The following is a 17,447-nucleotide window of genomic DNA, read 5'->3' as shown; positions in this document are numbered from 1 at the left end:
TGCCTTATTCTTGACTTCTAAAGAACCTCTGGATCAATATCAGATCCAACAATGATGCCAAAATTACACTGTTGCCTCATAGCTTGATAGACCTGAGTTCAGTGCTGATCCAGGAACCGTCAATGGAGAATTTGCACATACTCCCCTTGACAGTCCTGGTTTCCATTAGGTGCTTCAGTTTACTCCCCACATCCCAACGATATGTTGATAGGTTAACAGGCTACTGTAAATGACCTCTTAGTAAGTGCCAAGGGACTTGATGGGCATGTTGCAAGATTACAGGGAAACAAGGAAATTGTGCTTTTGGGAGCTGGATTAAACTTGATGGCTTCTGACTGTGTCATAATGAAGTGGCAACTCCTTTCTGTTACTATAATTCAGGGTTTAAGCTCTGTTAAAATTACAGAACACTAGTGCAAATGAATCTTTAACAAGGCTGTTAGATGATGAACAGAAAACATGCTACACTTCCTTTCAAAAGACAGTTCCTACATTGGCAGGTGATCTGACAGCTTGTGAATAAACTTACTGGTTTACAGGAGTGTCAATTGAACTTTGGAACAAAAACCCAAACCCAACACACTGGGACACAGCACACTGCCTTTTCACTTTAGGCAGTCTCATTTGAACCACTTCCAAAAACCTTTTCAGACAATATCCTGCCTTCTGTGGATGTAAATTCAAATTCAATTCACGCTAATCGGAAGATCTTTCACTGCTTTAGACTGTACTAAGCCTGGGTGCAAATGAAGTTCAGATAGATGAAATAAGGTTCTCCTCTCCCTGATGGGGGAATGAATGGGTTGCTTGTTGGAACACACTGATAGCTTAATTCTTGGAATGAGGATTCTAATAGAGCCAAAAGCAAATATGATGAATGCTGTTTTTCAATGACGACAGTTCAGTGCTATCAGAAAGAAGTAGTGTATTATAAAATGTGTATTCTAAAATGTGCAGTAGGGCATTATAAAATGTTTGAAATTAAGCCAAGCGACTGGGTAAGATGGGAACAAATGCACTGAAATTAAGGTTTAAGATGGACGAACGTTTAGCTTGGTTGTTGTAAACCTTTCCTCCATTTTAAAATAGACAGTTTAGTGGCTCCATAATTGATGCAGAAACTCAAAAACATATTGTGGTCATAAAATTTTCTCTGAAATTTCAGAAATGTTGAGCTGCAATTAGTACAAATATGGATTGATGAGCAGATGAGTGAATCAGGAGCCCATTTGGCCTCTATTTCATTTCTGATGCTCCTGTTCAGGAACAGTGACCTGCAATTCTTGCAACCTGCCACAACCATAAACTTCAGATGAACAAGCAACAAGGAAGGGAAGGTAAATAAAGGTCCATTGGTTTGTGTGAAGCTCAATCCACTCAATTACCAGCGGTGTAAATCAGGTCTGTAAAGGGTACAGTTAGCCACCAACTTTTCACCTTTGCTTTATATATTAATTGATGTCAACTTTCCATTGGGGGAGTCAGCTACAGAAACTTTAGCAACAGACCATTCTACCCTTTGATTCTGTGTCAGTTTTTGGTTCAGCAATGCAATCTTTCCTTGTGCCCCCATGACTTTCTTTTTAAATTCTGCAAATATTTATCCAATTCTACTTTGAAACTCTCAAATGAATCTACACCCACAACATTATCAGGCAGCACACTCGATGTAACAGGCAGTACAGTACAGGTGGAGGCACAGGGCCATGACTGCTGGTGTGCATGCATGCACATATTTACACCCTAACATTAATAGTGTATGTGTATGTTTACGGCCAAATGTCTACAAAAATAAATTCTAATGTTTGCCACATTAGAATTTAATTTTGTTGATATTTGGCCGTAAATGCTACACTGTTATTCTCTCATCACTCTTGGATCTTTCACCAATCACTTTGAATCTGTGCCCTCTGATCCATGAACTATCATTAATGGGAATAGCCTCCATTTACCCCATCCAGATCCATACAACTCTAGTATCATCTCAATTATTCTTACTCTAAAATGCAGCCCCTCCAGTCTCCCCTTATAACTGAAATGCCTTCAGTTTGCTGCCATTATAGAAAATTTATTGGTATTACTCAAGCACAATTTGCATCTAACAGTTCGAGACTATGTCCTTTTATGTTACTCTTATGTTTAGTCTGAAATAAGTTTCCGAGCTCGAAGACATAAACTGTCTTATGAACTTGACACTGTTTGACACACTTTACATTCCCTCTCTCTCCTCCTCTCCCATAAGGCAGAAGATACAAAAGCTTGATAGCACATACAACCAGGGTCAAGAACAACTTCTATTCTGCTGTACAGCATTAGACTTTCATACACTACAAGGTGAACTCTAGATCTCCCAGCTTAGCCTGATGTGGCCCTTGCACTTTATTTATATAGCAGCACTGCACTATGTAACTGTAACACTATCTTCTGCATTCTGTATTCCTTTTTAACTATTTTGACATACTTACATATAGAATAATCTGTCTGAATGGCACACAAAATAAACCTTTCAGTGTATTGATGAACCAAATCCAATAACAGTACCAATACAAGATATTGCTCTCATAGAATGGCAGGTTCCTACCATGGCACATTTAATTATAATACTTAAATAGAAAAATAGTACAATTCTTCACAGTTGAAGTTTTGTGGTGCTTCCAACATCTCAGCTGGTTGACGCAACACTAGCTGAGGTTAGGGAGTTCCTAAGGTTGGACATACCCTCTGCTAGTCAGTTGCAGTCATGGAAGTGTTGGAACTTGCTTCTTCAGATCTGATGGATGCTTTACATGGTTGAACAGCCAGTCAGTATTTACTATTTAGAGTCAGAGTTACAGAGTTGTACAGTATCTGAAAAGGCCCTGTTTACCAAGATATACACTCAGTGGCCACTTTATTAGGTAAAAGAGTGGAATCTGGTGTGGTCTTCTGTGGCTGTAGCCCATCCACTTCAAGATAAGATGTGCTATGCACTCAGAGATGCTCTTCTGCACACCACTGTTGCAATGCGTGTTCATTTGAGTTACTGTCGCCTTCTTGTCAGCTTGAACCAGTCTGACCATTCTCCTCTGACCTCTCTCTTAAGAAGGCATTTTCACCCACAGAACTGCCACTCATTAGATGTTTTTTAAAATTTTTCACACTGTTCCCTATAAACTCTAGAGACTTTTGTGCATGAAAATCCCAGTATATCAGCAGTTTCTGAGATACTCAATCACCCCATCTGGCACCAACAATCATTCCATATTCAAAATAACTAGATCACATTTCTTGCCCATTCTGATGTTTGATCTGAACAACAAATGGACCTCTTGACCATGTCTACATGCTTTTATGCATTGAATTGCTGCCACATGATTGGCTGATTTGCATTAATAAGCAGGTGTTCAGGTGTACATCAAAGTGCCCATTGAGTACACGTATATTCAAGCTAATGCCATTTCTCAGCACTAGGCCCATATCCGTCTAAACTTTTCCAGGTGTCTAAGTCCTATCCCGAAGAACCTTCACTGATGTAAGGATCAATGGCCAATAGTTTCCTGGTTAGTCCCTATTACCCTTCCTAAACAAAGAAACAACAAAAGGAGGAAATGCTGCACAAGATTTGAGATTCTGTGCTACAGGAAGAACAGCATTTTCAATATTGTTTTGACAATGGCATGATTCAGTCTTGAATGTTTACATTACAGGAGTGATTGCAGACACCATCATGTGAAGATTGCAATGAAGGTACTCTCTATTTACCAGGGCTTTAAAAAAAAAAGAGATATTAATAGTAAAAATGTGGTGCATGTGATTCTGCAGTGTCTCATCAATACATATTGCACAAGTTTAGCAGTACTTCTGCATCACAAGCACACTTATGTGTTCCAACTCTAAACGTGGTAACCCTCTACCTCATGTGACTTTCTAATACCATGCAACCACTTCTCAAAATAAAACTGAACAGCAGCCATGTGGAAGCTAATGCTGTGTCTTTTGATATGAAGGGCAGCATGGGGAGAGGAGAAAATGGGAGGGAAGGAATGATCCCAGGTCAATCTCTGGGACCCCTCAAGTGGCAGCCCATTTAGCTGCAGCACCTCACCTTAAGAGTCCCCACTCAGGAATTACTGCCGGCAATAATGAAAGCTTATTATATTTGTGTTATGTTTCTGTCTTCCATAATGAATGGAAATATCAAAACTTCTCTGTTGTACATGGCGAAGAGAGATGGGCTGGAAATTTACAAACGTGTTTCCCAGTGAATAACTTGGCAAAAGTGTGCATCAGAAAATCAGCCATACCTTGTGACTGGATTTTAGATCACCAATCTTCAATCATGCCCACAATTGTTTGTGCTTTCATTGGGCAGAGTAGGTAATGACCCATTATTTCTCTTTAGAACAAAGAAAGCTTAGAGGAGATTTGATTAAAGTGTTCATAATAGTGACGGGTTTTGCAAGAAAGTTCGTAACCAATGAACACAGATTTAAAATGAAGGTGGCAGAACCAGATAAACACAAGGAATTCCTCTTTAATTAGGGGGTTGTTCTAGAAAACACTACCAAGAGACAAGTTAGATTCAATGGGAACTTTCAAAAAGGAATTTGAAAAGTTCTTGAAAGGGAAGAGAGTGATGTTTCCTGTAGGGGGAAAGTCTAGGACCAGAGGACACAGCCTCAGAATTAGGATGTCCCTTTAGAACAGAGATGAGGAGGAATATCTTTAACCAGAGGGTGGCAAATCTGTGGAATTCATTACCACACATGGCTTTGGAGGCTAAGGTTGATAGATTCTTGATTAATAAAGGTGTCAAAGGTTACGGGGAGAAGGCAGAAGAACGTGGTTAAGAGGGACAGTAAATCAGCCATGATTGAATGGTTGAGCAGACTCAAAGGCCCAAATGGTCCAATTCTGCTCCTATATTTTATGGTATTATAATCTAAATACCTGTAGGACCGCAGGGAAAGAGCAAGATAATGGGACCCCTTAGGTGTCTCTTTAGACAGAACACCAGGATCAAAGTCGACTTGTTTTGACTCAGGCTTTTGGTTTCTGAAGTGGTTGATGAGCCAAATATGTGAATCACAGATTCTTCAACAGATAGGGCAGAGGGTTCCCGATGAAGTAGGTGGGCAGGCAGTTTATGAAGAAGTGCACTCTTTCAGTCATTCATATTGGGCTTTCATGTGCTCGCAATCCATGGACACCAGGTCCTCAATGCCCTTTATTTGGTCTAAGTGGTCATCAACAATGATTTCTAAGAGTCAGTGGGGATGTTTCATTTTCCATAAAGACTTTGAGAATGTCCTTGAATCTTTTTTTTTCTGTTGGTCTAGTAATCTCTTCACCTACAAGTGTTCGAAAAAGACTATTCATGTCAGAAGTCTGGTGTTGTACATAGAAATGGTGTGGCCTGTCCAATGAAATTGATTGGGTGTAGCTAAGGCTGCAATACTACAACATTGGCCTGTATGACAATGATTTTGATTATGAAAGCTTGCAGGTAATCCAAAGATAGGTGGAGAGGTGGGTAGTGATGAAGAAGCAGAGAGGCTGCAGAAGGACTTAGATAGATTAGGAAAATGGGCAAAAAGGTAGCAGATGGAATACACTGTCAGTAAGTGTATGATCATGCACTTTGGTAGCAGGAATAAAAGCCTAGACTATTTCCTAAACAGGGAGAAAATTCAAAAATCAGAGGTGCAAAGGGATTTGGGAGTCCTCGTGCAGGATTCCCTAAAGGTTAATTTGCAGGTTGAATATATGGTGAGGAAGGTAAATGGAATGTTAACATCTGTTTCAGGAGGATTAGAATATAAAAGCGAGTATGTAATGCTGAGGCTGCATAAGGTACTGCTGAGGCCTCACTTGGAGTATTGTGAGCAGTTTTGGGCCCCTTATTTAAGAAAGGATGTGCTGATATTGGAGAAGGTCCAGAAGAGATTCACGAGAATTATTCCAGGAATTAAAAGATTATCATATGAACAGTGTTTGAAGGCTCTGGGCCTGTACTCACAGGAACTTAGAAGAATGAGGGGGGAGCTCATGTGAAGATGTTTCCTTTGGTGGAGGAGTCTAGGACCAGAGGGTGACCTCAAAACTGAGGGATGTCAATTTAGAACAGAGATGAGGAGGAATTTCTTTAGCCAGAGGGTGGTAAATCTGTGGAATTCATTGCCACAACCAGCTGTGGAGGCCAAGTCACTGGGTGCATCTAAGGTGCAGATTGATAGGTTTTTGATTAGTCAGGGTGTGAAAGGTTATGGGGAGAAGGCAGGAGAATGAGGAGGTTAAGAGGGAAATGTATCAGCCATGATGAAAGCAGAATGGATGGGCCAAATGGCCTAATTCTGATCCTATGTCTTATGGTAAGAGAGCATGGATGTTGTTTGGATTTATTGGATGCAAAGGAGCTGTTGCTGGGGGTACCTTTCCTGTGCCTTGAGGTGCCTGCTTTCGTTAGTCCAAGCTTCAGATGGGGCAGCACAGTAGCATAATGATTTGCATTGCCAACTGTACTATCGAGGTTCAATTCCCGCTGCTGTCTGTAGGAGTTTGTTTGTTATCCCCGTGTGTGTGGATTTCCTTTGGATGCTCCAGTTTCCTCCTACATATGGATTAAGGTTAGTAAGTTGTGGGCATGCAATGTTGGAGTCAAAACCATGACATCAGTTGCAGCTGCGCCCCCCCGCCCCCCTGCCCAGCACATCTTGGACTATGTTGGTCATTGATGCAAACAATGCATTTCACTGTATGCTTGATGTTTCAATCTACATGTGATAAATAAAAGCTAATCTTCAAAGAAGGATACATGAGAGCAGGGATCTACCTGGTAGACCATGAGTTTTGTGCTAGGACATAATTTAAGGGTGATTGGAGGGAAGTGCAGGAGGTAAGTCAGAGGCAGGATTTTTTTTAGGTGCATGGAACAAACTACCAAGAATGGCGGTAGAGGCAGATTCATTTAGGATATTTAAGAAACTCCTGGATAGGCACATAGATGAAAGAAAAATGGAAGGCTATGTGGGAGGGAAAGCTTAGTTTGATCTTAGAGTTGGTTAAAAGATTGCATCGCCATTGTGGGCTGAAGGACCTGTAATGTTCTATGTTCTACAGAAATACTGATAGCTCCCAAGGCATTGTTGGTTTTCAATTGGGATATGGCTCTCTAGGCTTTTCATTGAACAACACAAACGGGAAGTACAACAAAAACTAATCATATACCCGACAATTCGACAAACACGAGGAAATCAGCAGATGCTGGAAATTCAAACAATACACACAACAAAAGTATTTTTTATGCAATATGACCAGTGTTGCTAAACTGTAGAGATTATGGTTTTGCCGGCTTGTTCCAGAACCCGCTTAAGGGAAGCAATTGTTCTGGAACCTGGTGGTGCAAGACTTCAGGCTTCTGTATCTCCCGCCGATCGTCAACAAGAAGACAGCATGGCCCGGATGGTGGGGATCTCTGATGATGGATGTTGCCTTCTTGAGCCAGCGCCTTATGTAAATACTACCCATGGTGGGAAGAGGTATGCCTGTTTTGTACTGCCCGTCGCTAAAGTTGATATTGCTGACCGTATGTGTGCATCAAAATGAAGCAGGAATTTGTGCACTCCTGCTTCACTTTACATTGAGAATGAGTGGTAGCTGTACCTAGAGTCACATTCGCCTCTGTTCATTATGGGCAGGGCTGAGGCTGCTGTGAAAGACCCCGAGGAATTCTTTAGCCAATCGGGAGAGAATAAACAACGGGTTTCCAATACAATGAACTTCTGTTTATTTTCCAGTGATAAAGCTGTTCTTAATTAGTTATTAGTAGCATCAATGTCATTAATTGATTGTTGTGGCTGCTGATAATTCCCTCATGCACAGAAGCAAGCTGACAGCTGGGACAAAATGTTTCAAGTTTATTTTCATCGACTGGTTCGTTGCTACGCTGAAACGTCACTTTGATTCAATTCCCGGAACTTGATCCTTTCTCATTGTTTACTTCATTCACAGAATTCGGATTCCCAGCAAATGCAGCTTTTCATTTTTTTTTGTCCGTGTTGACTCTACTGTTCAGAAAGAATGTCGGAGAGGGGCCCTGTTCGGGGATCTGAGTGGAGGAGAAAAATGGAGAGCAGGACTCGATATTCTCCACGCTAGAGGTCGGGTGAAATTGGCGAGGGTGAATTTGACTGACTTGGGGTTTATGCCGCTTCAGACAGGGTAAAATACCGCGAACATCACAACACTCTCTTGACCTAAATTCAACTGAATCATATACAAGCGCTTCCACTACTTTGTGCCGCTGGTCAGCGCCCACATGAAAGAAAAAAAGTGACCTCATTAGGTGGGTGAAGTCTCATCCGTACAGCAAGGTTTTAATCAATCAAAGGATTATTACAAAATCACATTTCACATTAATATGCCAGGCAAATGCAGTGGTGCACTGTCAGTTACTGCAAACAGGTTTCAAGGCACAGAACCAGCCCGCACCTGAAGTATCTCTGTGCACCACCCTATGTAGGACATAAGACAATACCGCACAGGAGCAGCCCATTCGGCCCACAATGTTGTGCCGACCAGTTAAATTAATTATCAAATGGCCAACTAAACTATTTGCCTCTGCCTACACAATGTCCATATCCTTCCATTTTCCTCACATTAATGTGCCTATCCAAACGTCTCTTAAAAGTCCCTGATGTATCTGACTCTACCACCAGTGCATTCAAATCCAAATGTTTTATTAGTCAGGCTGAGGTTCAAAGTTCAAAGTGAATTTATTATCAAAGTATGTACATGTCACCATATACTATACTGAGATTTATTTTATTGTGGGCATTCACAGTGGAACAAAAAAACCAATTGAATCAATGAGAAACTACACAGAAGGACTGTCAAACAGCCAACATGCAAAAGAAGACAAACTGTCCAAATATAATAATAGTCTGTCTGTGGCCTCCGTCAGTCAGAGTTGACCATGGATGTTATGTCCTAGCTGTCTAGATACACAATCCAGGGCAGTACGATATGGAGATATGGCAGTATGATAGGGCAGTACGATATGGAGGGCAAGCTGTTGCCCCTGTAGCAAGCTCCCTCTCTCCATGCAATTGAGGAACACAGAGACTGATACAGTCTGGTACCAGCAGTGTTACTGGAGTTGCCAGTCGACATTGAACTTGCCTCTGGATTTTTCCCCTCGGGGTTTACTTCTGAAGCCTTCCCCATGAGTGGGTATAGCCGCAAGGCAGCGGAGGTTTGAGATCAGAGTTTTCCTTCTCATAGATGAGCTGCTAACCACGGCTGACAAGTCCCATCTGCCCGAAGGGACTGGTTTTAAAGCACCAGTAATCCACCTTTTCCCCTTCTCCTCTCAGTAGAAGCAGTTCTGCTGGGCTTAGTAGCTAAGCCACACGTGAAGGCCAGGAGCTGGACTTGGTTGTCAGAGGCTATTGGAGACGCACACCATTGAGAGCATTTAATAGGTAGTGGGAGCTTGTTCCCATTACCACCCCTGGCTATAACAACCTTAAGGAACAGGCATGCCACCATATGTGCCTTCTTACCCACCCTATCAACCTGTGCAGTCACTTTCAGGGAAAAATTACAAACATTAAAAAGGTACTTAGACAAGTACATGGATAGGAAAGGATTAGAGGATATGGGCCATATACAGACAAGTAGTCACATGCACTTGGAGTATGGTGAGCTGTTTTGGGCCTCTTATCTACAAAAAGATGTCCTGGCATTGGAAATGATCCAAAGGAGATTCTCAAGAATAATCCTGGGAATTTAAAGGGTTAATTTATGAGGAGTGTTTGATGGTTCTGGGCCTATACTCGTTGAAGTTTAGATTTGAAAGGATAAGGGGGGATTTCACTGAAACCTATTGAAAATTGAAAGCATAAACAGAGTGGATGTGGAGAGGATGTTTCCTATAGTGGGGAAGTCTAGGATCAGAGGGCACAACCTCAGAATAGAAGGACATTCCTTTAGAACAGAGATAAGGTGGATTTTTTTTTGGCAGAGTGGTGAATCTGTGAAATTCTTTGCCACAGACTGCTGTGAACTTATATTTAAAGTAGAGGTTGATAGGTTGATGGACAATCATCAATGTTCACAGACCATGAACAAATAGAAAGAAACATGCACCTGATCACTTATAGCACTGAATAATAGAATAATATAAGTAAGGACAAATAAAAATGTTGAGTGAATCACTGTTTTATAAACAATATTTGTGAAATTAAGAAACAATTATTTATTCTGAAAAAATATTGGGGATTCTGGAGAAGAAAATAACTTTCCTGAATGTTATTGTTGCCTGTGAATATTATTCCACTCCAGTATTTAATTTACTCAGAGGAAATAAAAGCATATAATCTATAGCACCTCAAAGTTCAAAGGAAATTTATTATCAATGTATACAGTATGTCACTAAATACTAGCTTGTGATTAATTTTCTTGCAGGCATTCACAGTACAACAAAGAAGTACAATAAAAAAACTACACACAAAGACTGGCAAACTGTGCAAAAATAAAGGAAATAAATAATACTGAGAACATGAGTTGTAAGGTCCTTGAAAGTGAGTCCTTAGGCTGTGTTCAGTGATCAGTTCATTGTTGTGGTGAGTGAAGATGTCCACGCTGGTTCAGGAGCCTGATGGTTGAAGGGAAATAACTTCAGACAATGTAGTCCTCCAGCACTGCATGGGAGGATTTCTGAACTTGTCTCCATAACAGGATCTGGCCCACAACTTTCTAATTCAGGGAGAGGAAGCAGTCAAATGAGGCAAGGCTGAATGAAGGGTCCTGAAGCCATGCGATATCAGTATAGTAACTACTGCTTCCATTTTTTTAACAGACCATTGATCCCTCGAGAAAATTAGGTCAACCAGACAGATACATTTTTGTTAAAAGTACTTGTTTACGCAACAGCATTTCTTCTGATAAATTTACAGACATATGACGTTGTGATATCTCCTCACAAACATCTATTGTTATTTCCATTTATCTGCTCAGTTGTCCCAATATCTGATTTGCAAAATCGATATCTATCAACCCCTCTGCAGCTATTTGCCAATTAAACTGTAGCCAAAGCCTTCCAACAATATTTCTTCAACTGCAAACAAGCAAATACAGTCCTAATATTAGCTAAATATTTGACTGCTTGACTATGAGCTTTATTTGGCAGATACACAGTTTAGTGTTCTAATAGATTAGATTCAGCAGTATGTACTCTCATCATAGTGGCTCCAATGATATAATTGTTACTTTTATTTTGGCTCAAGGATAATAGCAAATAAATGCCAGTTTAAAAAAAATAATTATCTAAGCAAGGAACTAGTAGGTATGAAAGAAAAAGCTTTTAATATCTGAGAAAGTGACATGATTTGCTCATGACTATGTGCTTTTGAAAAATCTGTAGCTCAAAGTGAGATAAATTTATTGTTGTAATATATACAAGGCATTGATCACAAGTATCCTGTCTCAATGGGACGCCATAGTGGTTAGCACGATGCTATTACAGCTCAGGGTGTTCCGGAGTACACAGTTCAATTCCAGCATCGTCTGTAAGAAGTTTGTGCGTTTTCCCCATGTGCGTTGGTTTCATCTGGGAGGTCTGGTTTCCTCCCACAGCCCAAAGATGTACCGGTTAGTTGGTTAATTGGTCATTGTAACGTGTCCTGTGTTAAATAGGTGGGTTGCTAAGCAACACAGCTGGAAGGTTGGGCCGGTAGGGTCTGCTCTGCATTGTATCTCAAAACAAAAAAAATCTTACCAAAGCTGACTCTGGTAAATTCACAGCCCAACATTACATATGCAGAGAGAACACTCCACCCATACTAAATTGTGATTTGAGTCATTGTGTGCAAGAGATGGCACTGTGGTGGGTGAATGTATTGCAACTGCAGAAATATACAGAACACAGGGCAAGGTATAGGTTACAGGACCACCAAAAGAGCATCAAGACAACAATGTAATTAAGCTATATTTACCATGTGTAACACCAAATTTAACAACAAAGCAGATCGTTACATCCCTTGTATCACACAAGGCCAATTACTCCTCCAGCCCATAACTGACACAATACTAATTACACCACAGGAATAAACAAGGTGCAGGAAAAGCCACTGACAAAGATCTCAGCAATGGCAACAGCTTTATAGTTAAATTACATCTGCAGGTGCAATATTAAACAAAATATGACATAGAATCACATTATATTGGGACAGTAAACAGAAACATCATCAACAAGAAGAAACCTTTGCATCTTATATAACGTGCAGCAACTCAACAAGTTCAGCTGATGTTGTTTTCAGTCTCGAGTGAGAAAATTGTGAATTCAGGTACCACACCAGAGAAAAAGACATTTAACTCCTGAGCACACTCTTATGCAGACCACAGTCCAAAACATTGTCTTACAGATGCAGTGCTAAACTTAAGTATGGCATTGGAGCTATACTTAGCTTCTCAGTCACTAGTGTAAAGCGAATAGAGCAGGGAGCTAAGCACACAGTCTTGTGGTGCACCTATTGGCTTGCTGTCGTGGCCAATATTAATCCCTCAACCAACACCGCTAAGAAACACTTAACATTAATCATTATTGCAGTACTGATTGTAGAAACTTGTGAGTTTGTTTGAAGATAACAAATTTCTGCAGTTATAACTCATTCAGCTACCACAGTGCTATTTCGTGTGCACAGTGACTCGATTCACAATTGTACGTCTGATGAGGATAGGTTGAGTGAGCTCGGGCTTTTCTCTTTGAGGCAAAGGAGGATGAGAGGTGACTTGATAGAGGTGTACAAGATAATGAGAGGCATAGATAGAGCAGGCAGTTCGCACCTTTTTCCCAGGTTGGAAATGCCTAATACAAGGGCGCAAAATTTAAATTGTTTAGAGGATATCAGAAGTAGGTTTTTAAACAAGAGAGTGGTAGGTGTGTGGAACATGTTGTCAGTGGTGGTGGTAGAGACAGATACATTAGGGACATTTAAGAAATATATGGATGAAAGAAAAAATGGAGGGCTATGTGGCAGGGAAGCATTAGATTGCTCTTGGAGTAGGTTAAAATGTCGGCATAACATTATGGGCCAAAGGGCCTGTACTGTACTGTTCTATGTTCTATGTACTGTTCTATGTTCTATGTGAGACATGACTAGGTGTCAAGCACTTCGGCATGATCCAAGATTACAGCAACTGTTTCACAACTGTATGCTTCCAGGCCATCATAATTAACATTTTAAACTCATTGCAACCTTTTCTGACCAATTGGCTCTTCAGCTGACAGCACTGGACTCAGCCTGGCTTTATGTTAATGTTTACATTGCATTTTCATGACATTAAGTCATAGGGGATCTCAATGAAACCTCCTGAATACTGAAGGACCTAGATAGAGTGGACATGGTTGGACAAGAGGGAACAGGCTTAGAATACAACGACACCCCTTTACAACAGAGATAAGGAGCAATTTCTTTAGCCAGAGTGTGATAAATCTGTGGAAATCATTACCACAAGTGCCTGTGGCGGCCAAGCCATTGGGTATATTTAAAGTGGAGGTTGATAAGTTCGTGATTAGTAAAAGCATCAAAGGTTATGTCAAGAAGGCAAGAGAATGGGGTTGAGGGGAAAAATGAATCACCCACGATCAAATGGTGGAGCAGACTCAATGGGCCAAATGGCCTAATTCTGCTCCTTTGTCTTATGGTCTTAGTAGTCTCACAATGGATTGTTGGCATGTTATTTTAATTTGGAGAGTTTCCCAGGGAAGGCAGCCTTAAGCTTAATAGCTAGGATATCCCAAAAAATTATATCAGAAGAACCATTATTTGCATTTATTCTAGCTTCAACTAGGTACAATGGGCCAAATGACCTAATTCTGCTCCTGTCTTATGATCTTGGATGTTCAACAAACCCTGCACTCTATCAGGTGTATCATGTTTTACAAGGTGGGATTGTATTTTGTAATTTTAACCCATTGGGGTTTGGTAGTCTGAGGGAGGTGCTAACGAAGGAAAGTCAAGGCATATGTTCAAATATGCAGGAATATTTAAGGGTCTAGGGCAACTTTATTTTTGCGCAAGGCTCACATACAGAATAATTCAAATGTCTGCAAGCCACAGGGTATTGCGAATGGTGCACACTGTACCAGCAGAGAGAATTGTAAATCCTGGCTATTGTTGAGGAGCTTCCTGTGCTAATGACAAATTTGGAACCCACAGGGAGGAACATCGACTGACATGCAGGCAAGAGAGCTTTCTGTGCGAGAGTTTTGAAGGGGCTTTGTGAGTTGGAATGTGGTGGGGAGATGGTGTTAGATGCTGGGGATGCCAATGCCCAAGCGTGGGGAAAGGTTACAACCAGCCTCAGATTGCCTTGAAGATTGTACCTACCTTGGCATTGTGGAAAGTTGGGCACAATCTCATGTGTTCGGCAAGGTCTGGACCCACCTTTGGATGTTAGGTGGGGATTTTTGGACTCAACCTCAAGTATCATCAGGTGGCAGGGAAGGGTTTAGACCCACATTTGGGCAATGGCAAGGTTGGGTCCATCTTTGGTGGTTGGGAAAGATTTGGCCCCAGTCTCAGGTTATGGGAAAGGATGTGTCCATCTCTGGAGGGTAGGTAAGGCTTTGGAGCCACCCTGGTGTGATTGGGAAGTGTTTAGACCCACTATCTAGTAGCAGGAGTTGGGTTCATCTTTGGGTTGTGGGGAAGGCTGTACCCACCCTCAGACGGTGGAGAAGGCTGGGCCTATCCTAAGGTGGTGGGAAAGGTTGGTCCCACCCTTAGGTGTTGGAATATGATGTACCCACCTTCAGGTGGTGGAGAAGGTGGGACAGACAAGAAGAGCTACAAGACTAGATCCACCTTAGAAAACTCATACCCATCTTTGGGTAGTAGTGGAACACACCCTTGGGTGATTGTTTCTGATTTTGTGGTGGTGATCCTCCGCCTCCCACAGCAAGTGAACTGATGACGGCATTTCCCCACAGGGTTATGGATGCTTGTGATTCGGCAACAGGGTGTGGGGTGGAGGGGACAACCTAGTAAGCCTGGACCACTGTTAACATAAGCTAAAGCAGGAACCACCTTTCCATTCAAGGCCTGTCTTGTTGTGAATGACTGGTACCATTTGTTCGCAATGCTAAACAATGATGCCAAGGATTGGTAGCACAGTGTTAGATGATGTTAGTGCAGATGCCTGGAGCTTTTGCACATCAAATGCAGGCTTTTGGGGTGAAATTGCAGAAGAGTATTCTGCACAGAGAGTGAGGACCTAATTGTGTTCAGTGACAGGGTCTTGATAAAAGATAAAAGTCTTTCTGCTCCATATTAAACAAAAATCAGCCTCCGATTTTACCCCAAGGATCTCTTCAAGAACGTTACCTGCAGTAAAGGAGAAAGAAAGGAGATTTGATAGAGGTATACAAAATTATGAGGAATATAAATAGGGTAAATGCAAGCCGGCTTTTTCCACTGAGGTTAGGTGAGACTAGAGCTAGAGTTCATGGGTTAAGGGTAAAAGATGAAATGTTTCAGAACATGAAAGAAATCTCTTCACTCAGAGGGTGGTGAGAGTGTGGAATGAGCTGCCAGTGGAAGTGGTGAATGTGGGGTTGATTTCAACATTCAAGGGAAGTTTGGATAGGTACACGGATGGGAGAGGTATGGAGGCCGATGGTCCTGGTGCAGGTTGATGGGACTAGGCAGAATAATAGTTCAGCATGGACTAAATGGGCCAAAGAGCCTAGTTCTGTGCTGTCCTGTTCTATGACTCTATAACTTTATGTCTTACAGTGCAAAACAAGTTTTCAGTGAAAGAATTCGGGCTGGTGTTTGCAGTTGGTTCCTCTCCCTTTCGTTGTCCTTTTCCTTCTCTTTGACATCCCAAAATGCACTTATGCTCTCTGCCATAATCACCTGCAACCTTAGATCTACTGCGGGAAAGGAGCTTCCAAGTTTCCCGTTGGATTTCTGGGGATACTAATAATCACTTCCCTCCTCCATTTGTGTATGTTCTGTCAAACCTCCCACGCTATTAATGTATGGACATAAAAATATCGGGGCCGATGTGTATTACCTTTCGAATCTTCTTTGCATCTTCTCCAAAGCCACTAATTCCTACAAATTTATCTCTAGTTAAAAGTACTAGTCAGTATGTATAGTGACACTGTCTCTGATATTGAGTTCTTGGGTAGCAACAGAAACGAATTTCAGAGGTAGCTACCAAACAGCTCGGCCTGCGATGGAGTTCTAGACGATAATTGTTAAAATCTGGGCAAAAACAAAACTGCATTCAAAGCTCAAAGTATGGACTCTTCAAGGTTTGATATTCGTTCAATACTTATTAATTTTGACTGTATAGAAAATAAACCCTCGAGTTTATGCATGGACTTATTAACGTCCATCACCATCTTTAGTGATTTGATTCCTTGCAATCTCAATTCTTGCTTCAACATCTTAAATATTATATTTTAAATGATCTCGTCTTTCTTGCCAAATAGCTCATATTTATTTGTGCTGAAACTCATTTGTCAACTTCAGCAACAAGGTTTGGGTTAGATTTAAAATTAAAAAAAAACAATCTGGTTTAAACGCGAGGAATTGTGAGGACAAGGCAAACAAAAATAAAGACTTGGATTTATGAAGAAGTCCTTCAGATCAGTCAGATACACTGCAAAGCATTTTACACAGGAGATATTTAACATATAACAAATGGCTTCGAAGAGTTGCCGCTGGGCATTCGCTCTTGCAGTTTATGCATGAGACTCCACAAACAGCAAACACTGTTACAAGTCAATCCATTAGTTAAGGTAGGTTCGCGCCAGAATAAAAGGCTCATTTCAAATAGCATATCAACTCAAACGTAATTTATTTTTTTTAAACGTTGGATTCTTATGATGCTTTTCCCAAATAATCTTTACTATTTTTACTTCATCAAATTGAAATTAAATCAAATCAGCAGCCGGGGAGCAAGCTCAGACATATTTCCATACGTGGCACAGCCAACAAACACACAGCAGCTCGACTGGGCTCCACTTACTTACTGAAATAACTCATTGCAGCTTCCTTGATAACCCGCCAACATTGGCTTTCCGTGTGTTGTTTACATTGACTCCTGACAGCACCGCAGTCAACACTCCAAGTGCATTAAAGTCAAAACATGGTCCGTCTCACTTCACAGGCATGTCCGTAACTTACTTCTCATTTTCCCCCCTCGTGCAAATGGGGGCACTATTACACATGAACGAACAGGTGGAGACACTTCCTCCAAGTATAAGCCCACCTCTTAACGTGCGGCAGTAACATAAGTTGTTACTCAAGATCAAAGCCAGCTAAATCCTTTGACTGGAAGTTAGCACAGATGTAGTCCCTCCTCCTCTTCCCTGCAGCTTACTGCGTGAGTGATTTATGTTGGCACATCAGCACAGTGCAAAAAAGGCACTGATTAATGATTCAGAATAG

At 41.2% G+C, this 17,447-nt stretch overlaps 1 protein-coding gene across 10 annotated transcripts in view; it reads right to left on the bottom strand.

The window, feature by feature from the left end:
- The window catches only part of LOC140741337 (thyroid hormone receptor alpha), a 502,247-nt gene that overhangs the window by 169,587 nt on the left and 315,213 nt on the right, over positions 1–17,447 (bottom strand). The window contains exon 1 of one of the 10 annotated variants that reach the window (XM_073071439.1): positions 17,184–17,393. The exons of 7 other annotated variants lie outside the window; for them this stretch is intronic. In XM_073071439.1, the coding sequence (XP_072927540.1) occupies positions 17,184–17,227 (44 nt within the window). In that variant the 5' untranslated portion in view covers positions 17,228–17,393. Of the gene's footprint in view, positions 1–17,025; positions 17,394–17,447 lie in introns of those variants that run through there. 2 more of the 10 variants (XM_073071444.1, XM_073071442.1) reach the window with 2 other exon arrangements.

The sequence above is a fragment of the Hemitrygon akajei genome, chromosome 18, assembly GCF_048418815.1.
Source record: "Hemitrygon akajei chromosome 18, sHemAka1.3, whole genome shotgun sequence".
Lineage (NCBI taxonomy): Eukaryota > Metazoa > Chordata > Chondrichthyes > Myliobatiformes > Dasyatidae > Hemitrygon > Hemitrygon akajei.
Note: the sequence above shows the minus strand (reverse complement) of the source record. Positions and strands in the feature narration are given on the sequence as shown.